The 6492-nt window shown below is 38.3% G+C and overlaps 2 protein-coding genes across 2 annotated transcripts; one reads left to right on the top strand and one right to left on the bottom strand.

Moving 5' to 3' along the window:
- Positions 1 to 645: 645 nt before the first annotated feature.
- On the bottom strand, positions 646 to 3474 carry LOC110950582 (NPC intracellular cholesterol transporter 2). The gene is made up of 5 exons (XM_022193255.2): positions 3307 to 3474; positions 2926 to 3039; positions 2348 to 2455; positions 2074 to 2246; positions 646 to 1202 (listed from the first exon to the last, which is right to left on the bottom strand). Exons 2-5 carry the CDS (start codon positions 3005 to 3007, stop codon positions 1119 to 1121), a joined length of 447 nt encoding a protein of 148 aa, XP_022048947.1. The 5' UTR covers positions 3008 to 3039; positions 3307 to 3474; the 3' UTR covers positions 646 to 1118.
- Positions 3475 to 3723: 249 nt separating this feature from the next.
- On the top strand, positions 3724 to 6181 carry isca2 (iron-sulfur cluster assembly 2). The gene is made up of 4 exons (XM_022193216.2): positions 3724 to 3847; positions 4072 to 4249; positions 5316 to 5431; positions 5530 to 6181. Exons 1-4 carry the CDS (start codon positions 3786 to 3788, stop codon positions 5702 to 5704), a joined length of 531 nt encoding a protein of 176 aa, XP_022048908.2. The 5' UTR covers positions 3724 to 3785; the 3' UTR covers positions 5705 to 6181.
- The last annotated feature ends 311 nt before the right edge of the window (positions 6182 to 6492 follow it).

Below are 6492 nucleotides of genomic sequence, written 5' to 3'. Positions count from 1 at the left end.
TTTTAGGGTACTTTACCGAATCATTTACTTTGTAATCACCCGAAGACTGTCAATATTTTTCAGATTTTACACAAAGAAACATTTCCCCTGTAACCTTACAAAGTGGTTTACTTAGAAATCACTTAAGAGGCCCAAAGACAAATTTATCCAATATTTCTTAAGCTTTGATCTCCATTTTAAGTCTCTCCCCCATATATTGTCTTCAGACTGCGTAAAGTGTCCTTGACCCCTACTGGAATAAACTAGCTCCATGTTTACCAGCTCCAGCAATAAAATGCTACTTGTTGAACTTCAACATAAAGTCTAACAACATCCAGTGATCATTAACAAACTACAGGGGCTCATTTGCTAGTGGAACTAGTGCACTTTTCCGCATTTAACTTTTACAGCATATTGCTACTGAAACACCTGCAGCTTTCAATGCTGATTCAAGGTAGGACTTTCTAATGTGGTTGTGCTCCAATGCATAATTTTAAAAATCTATTCTTTGCCTACAATCCAAGCATGTGGTGATGCCAAACTAGACTGAGCAGAAAAACTTAAAAACAAGCCACTTCTGCATCACTACTACCACGGCATTCCTACTAAAGGGTGCAATCTTTAGTGCTGTACGAAAGATTTGAGCAAATAAGAAACACATACTACTTGGGTACACATTTCTTTATTAGAATTTAATTACATACATTTTAAAAGTATCCAATCCCATAAGTAAGGTATAACAAGGTTAGAAATATTACAAAAAAAATGAGTAAAGAAAAAGTACTGCATGTACCTTTTCAGACTACACAGCAGCCAGTAAGACAAGACATTTGCACTGCAGAGGAATGTATTCTGAGTCACTTAGTCATTAACCTAATTTTTTTTCCACATTCACAACTCTTAAAACTGATCATTAGGAAGCGCAGCACAAAAAGAAAATGTGCGTTGTATTTCAGTAGGATTTAAGATGTGTGCAGCAAGTCTTGCAAACTAGTGAAGACACCTTAAAATCAGTTTGATGAATTGATAAAATTACATCTTGCTTGAATCATTGGCATTCTTTAGATCTGCTAAAAGCTGAATCCCTTTTTTTTTTAAAGGCAGACACTTGTAAGAGGTATTGTTGCTAATTTGGCACATCAGACAATCTGAACTGGGAACCTGATGCAGAACAGGTCTTTTTTGTTGTCATCTCTCAGTTCCCACTGCACAACAACCTTTATCTGGAAAAGCAGAAGAGAGCAGTCAGTGAACAAGGTGCAAATTGTATTTTTTTTGGTCAGAGGAAGTGAAAAAGAGAAGAAGGGGGGAAAAAGCAGACACCATAGGAGAAATTAACATTTCTGTCAGACCACAAAGAAAATATCATTACCAGTTTGAAAATGAAAATATGGCACAGAATCTGACAAATCTGAAAGATTTTTAAAAATATATATATATTTTCTAAGAATGGTACTTAAATTTATCTTGTCTGTAACATTGACAGTGTAGTTATCAGCGACACTGAAAATGTAGAGTCACAAGAAAGTAGTTAAATGTTGAGTCAACCTTCAGTCAATCAGCCCACAATCCAAATACATTCCTTTTTCCTACATGTATGACAAAGAAAATCAAATTCTAATATTTGAGAAGCTAGAAGCTGCATATCTGACATTTTTTGCTTAAGCAAATAAGAAATGATTATTCAGTGATCAGAACAGTGCCAAACAAACACTTGTTGCAGCATTACACACAGGAGATCTCCATTTTTCTGCTTTTAGTATTAATACTAAGCAGATGATCCCAGAATTCGTACTTTTTTCTTACACTGTATTTTCTTGTGATGGAGTATTTCAAAACTGTGGCACTGGATTCTGCTTAACAGATCTGAATACTTGCACCACTTGTTTCAATATCATCTCTAGGAAAAATTTAAAAGTTATCTTCTGAGACAAATATTATTAAATGTAGATTTGTTTGTCACCTTATAATTTAGATACCCCGCAGTCAGCTTTAGTTTCCAGCAGAAGAACAGAAATTGATCATCAACTCTTATTACTTTGCTTACAGTACAGGAAAAACTGCTTGAAAAGGGACCGTTTCTGCACTACTTACTGAAGGATAGTCAGACTTCACAGGGAGTTCAGTCTCATAGTGGTAAATCTGCTGCTTCTGGATGGGACACTGGATTCCGGACTTGCAGCCATCGGCGTTGGGAATGGCAAAGGGGATCGGGAGGCCGCCAATGATACCGTGAACCACTGCTGTGCTTGATTGGCTCTCCACACCTTCAAGATAAAACACGCCGGTGAGAACAAATTTAATACAGAAATATATGCGTTATCAGGTTGATGGAACAAGCAGTTTTAAAAAGCTATAGCCCTCTCACCGCTGTTGAAGGTCACGTTGACGCTGTAGGACTGGCCTTTGTGTAGCTGGCATGGCTGGCTGGGACAAGGATTAATGTCCACGATGGTAACTGTACCAGCAGCCGAACCTAAAGAGAAATTTAAAAAGTTTCAGGTCATTGTATAAAAAGTGATTTTGTTACGTCTATGCAAGGCTTTCTGTGTTAATGGGTAAAACAGGACTCAGAGTTTCAGTTAACCACAGTAATCAGGAAACCAATCAGAGCAATCAGTAAACCTAATTAAGCTGTGAACAACCACCAAGATGAGCAAACACAGGAATTAAAAACAAACCAAAAAAGCAAATAAAATCTGTCCAGTGTGTGGGTGCTTTTAGAGTGTTGGCCATCCATAAATAAACTTAACCACATCACAATGGCTTTTAGGAAGTAGTGATGGATTTTCTTCCATTTTTAGAGTAACAAGTGAGGCTTTGCATCTTCAGTCTTTTGGATTCCATTATACTAACAAAAAAGTATACACTCTTTATAAATCAATTTAAATGAATAAATTGACTTATAACAGCTAAATGGAGGCTAAATCCTCTGGTGAAACTCACCACAGTCCGCGTACTTCACTGGTACAGCCCAGGTGAAGCCCATCAAGCAGAGCAAAACAATCAAACCCGTCCTGGCATCCATGTTTCCGGTTCTTTTTTAGCGTGTGTGTCACCCTAAAGCGGGGAAATGTATTGATTAGGAAGCACACAGGTTAATTTAGTCAGAGTACTGTGAACTGGTGTTGTCAGCACAATGACTCAATCATATGACTCCTTGTTGCTTTACCCCAAAGCCCCGAGAGTAGCAGTGACTAAGAAGTTTAACACGACGACGAAGAAATACTTTCCGACTACTTAACAGCACACTAAACAACACAAACACAACTAGACATCTAAATACAGAACACAGAAGCACAAACACTTTGGACGAACATATTGTACCTTTGGGGAGATTCCGTGTCAGCTGTTGGAGCGGCAAGAACACCCAGCTTTTTATTTCCCTGTATCACGAGATCCTGGTGACGCCTATTCATTAGCATTTTGTTTTAAGCCCTGAATTTTGCCTGTCAGGCGGCATCCTCTGTTTAAAAATAACACTTCCTGCTCTGTAAATGAACCGCTGAGACACCAGACAATACATATACTAAACTGTATTTACGTTCAACTTAAATGTACTCAGTTAGAAGTGGACTACAGCCTTGTAAAAAATTTGCCTGACAGATATTACCGATGTGTCAAATATTCAAATTAGTGAGGTCAAACCACCAAACTCACGATTGACAGGTAAGATGACCAATCAAATAGCCTTATTGTACCACTATAGGCGTACTTCTTTGGCAGGTAGAAAATTTAGCCAATAAGAAAGCGTTTTGTTTGTCCTCGATGGGTGGGGCCAAACTCACCAACATTTGTTATGGAAGATGTCATTCGTACGAGGAGCAATGATATCTGCGTCGAAGTCCAAAATATTGACCCTTGCTAGGTATTGTTAACCAACCGCACGTCTAGACACCATTGTGGATTTCCTTTAACTAAAATGTAACATTTGGACCACTTTACTTGCGGAAAAAATAGCTTCGTGTTGATGTTTTTGGCAGGTTGTTAGCAAGGTGGCTAACTAGCTAGCTCTGTTCGTAACGTTTCATGTCCCTCTGCTGTCTAGTCATGTGATCCGACAGATCTTAACGGAATATCGATGTTTTGTAGGGCATCTACTCGTCTCAACAGCCTCAGTGTGAGTGAACAGCTACACCGGCTTCCTCAAAGCTCACAGCCTCTTTATGCAACGGGGCTTCGCTGCTTCAGCAACGCCTCCATCCAGGAGAAGACAGGAGAGTCAGGGCCATCTGAGGATAAAGTGCATCTCACTGAGTCATGTGTGAAGGTCAGTAGATACCCATAATTAGACAGAACACTCATCCTCTGTCTCGGTTACAAATTGATCGTCCCATTTTCTGTGTTAAACCTTGAAAAAATGCACATCCATGATATTAAATGATGATCAGTGTCCAACTTTGTAAGTTACATGAAGTATTGATCTTGCATGCATACAGCCTAGACATTTGCCTGTGAATAAACCAAAAACCTCTGGTAATTGTCATATTATGAACAATATCTGGTTCCCACATCAGGATTGTTTCACATGGTAATATTGTTTATCTGACCAAAGTCTGAGGACCCAAAGACTGCAAATAATGTGAGTACAATTGACATTGAACTTTTTTATCCTCAACATTTGTCAACAAAACTTCATGGTGTACTGGCACAATTGACACCTAAGACATTTATATACAATCCTAGAACCACATTAATGTTTCTTGCCTGTTCCTAACATCACACAGTCTGCTAGAGCTCAACAATATTAAAAAAACAAACTAGAATAATCATAACCCTGCGATATGAGACACATTTTTAGTGCCACTGGTCATTTCTGCATGTCTTTTTCACTTAAATCTTTTAAAAATTGCTGCAGTCAGTACATAATAAGCCTGTTCCCTTATGTGTGGAAACTATGATTTGTAGGCTGGTATCTCTGTAGCGTCACAATGCTTCATTTATCTTGTGACACATTTTATCCTTCTCAATAAAATCAAGTTTCTGTAATTTAGATATTGCTCTTGGCCTCATTGCAATTTCAATAATATTTTAATGCATAGTTCTGCCACTTTCTCAAGCCATTAGACTACATTCTTTATTAGCTATACTTAAGTATGAGACATCGAAACCAATTTTGAAATCTCACGAAGAAATCTGTACTTGCATTTTGAATTTCTGAATTGTATGTGCAAATATCTTTGCCATGAAATTGTGTGCACCCTCAAATTTTGAGAAATGTTAAATGTAATACAGGTAAAATGACACCTTCAGCTGATAGTACAGCTTCAGTACAGCAACGTGGTGTGGAAAGTTATTGTGCTTTACACCTCGTGCATCGTGTTCATGTGATTCAGAGACTAGGGGAGATCATGGAGAAAGGCGAGTTCCTGAGAATACATGTGGAGGGAGGAGGCTGCTCTGGGTTCCAGTACAAGTTTTCTATCGACAGCAACAAGAATCAGGATGACAGGTAAATTGCCACAAACATTCAAGTTACTGTTCTACGCTGCCCTCCTTATTGTCCAGTTAACTCTGTTCCCTCCTGCATCCTCTGTTCTCTGCTTTCAGGGTGTTCGAGCAGGGAGGAGTGGGCGTTGTCGTGGACCAGGACAGCCTGGAGTTTGTGAAAGGAGCCACTGTGGACTTCAGTCAGGAGCTGATCCGTTCCACCTTCCAAGTGCTGAAGAACCCTCAGGCTGATCACGGCTGCTCCTGCGGCAGCTCCTTCTCTGTCAAACTATGATCTCACTTTGCCGACTCCTGCTCCACCGTTCCTCAGATTTAACAGTTTGTCAGGTACACATGTACAAAATGCATCATAATATTAGAGGTACTTCTCTAATAGTGAGACAGAAGGTGTACTTCATAAACTGGTAACTCAGCATTATATCAGACTATCTATGAGCTGTTGAATTCCTAATTCAATTCACTATTAATTACATATAGTGATGCTGAAACTGATAGACAGTATATATTATTTGCTTTTTTTTGTGTGTGAAAATTACCAAAACAGCAGATGCATCAATTAATGAGTTTAGTACTTCGATGTGTAGTCAACTACATCACTGACAGGTCACAGTATTCCACTGTAAAGGCTCACTTTAAATGTTTTTAGTGCGTAAATTAGCCTTTATATGTAAAATATGTAAATAGACCATAACTATAAAGTTCAAAGCTATATTGCATTTGTTCCATGTGGAATAAAAGTGACTTTAAAATATTCATGTGTTCAGTCGTTTTAGTGCCTCATATTCAAATTAGCTATTTTAAGATGGCTTTTTATTATTATGTCAGCAGTATGTTAGGCTGCTGCAGGTGGAGCTAGTTTGAACTACTTTCTATAGTTTCACAGACAGCAGACGGGTTCATGAGATGATCTGTGTGAGAGGAAAGTAGAAAAAACTCATTTCTGTCACAAACCTGTTTCCATTTTCTAGATTTTTTTTCTCCAATCTTTGCTTTTTGGTGAGATGTTGGATCATTTAAACATTTATTGACATTAAACTACATGAGACACTTAGATTGAGAAAT

Source organism: Acanthochromis polyacanthus, chromosome 1, assembly GCF_021347895.1.
Source record: "Acanthochromis polyacanthus isolate Apoly-LR-REF ecotype Palm Island chromosome 1, KAUST_Apoly_ChrSc, whole genome shotgun sequence".
NCBI classification, from domain to species: Eukaryota; Metazoa; Chordata; class Actinopteri; family Pomacentridae; genus Acanthochromis; species Acanthochromis polyacanthus.
This window is presented reverse-complemented; position numbering and strand designations above follow the sequence as displayed.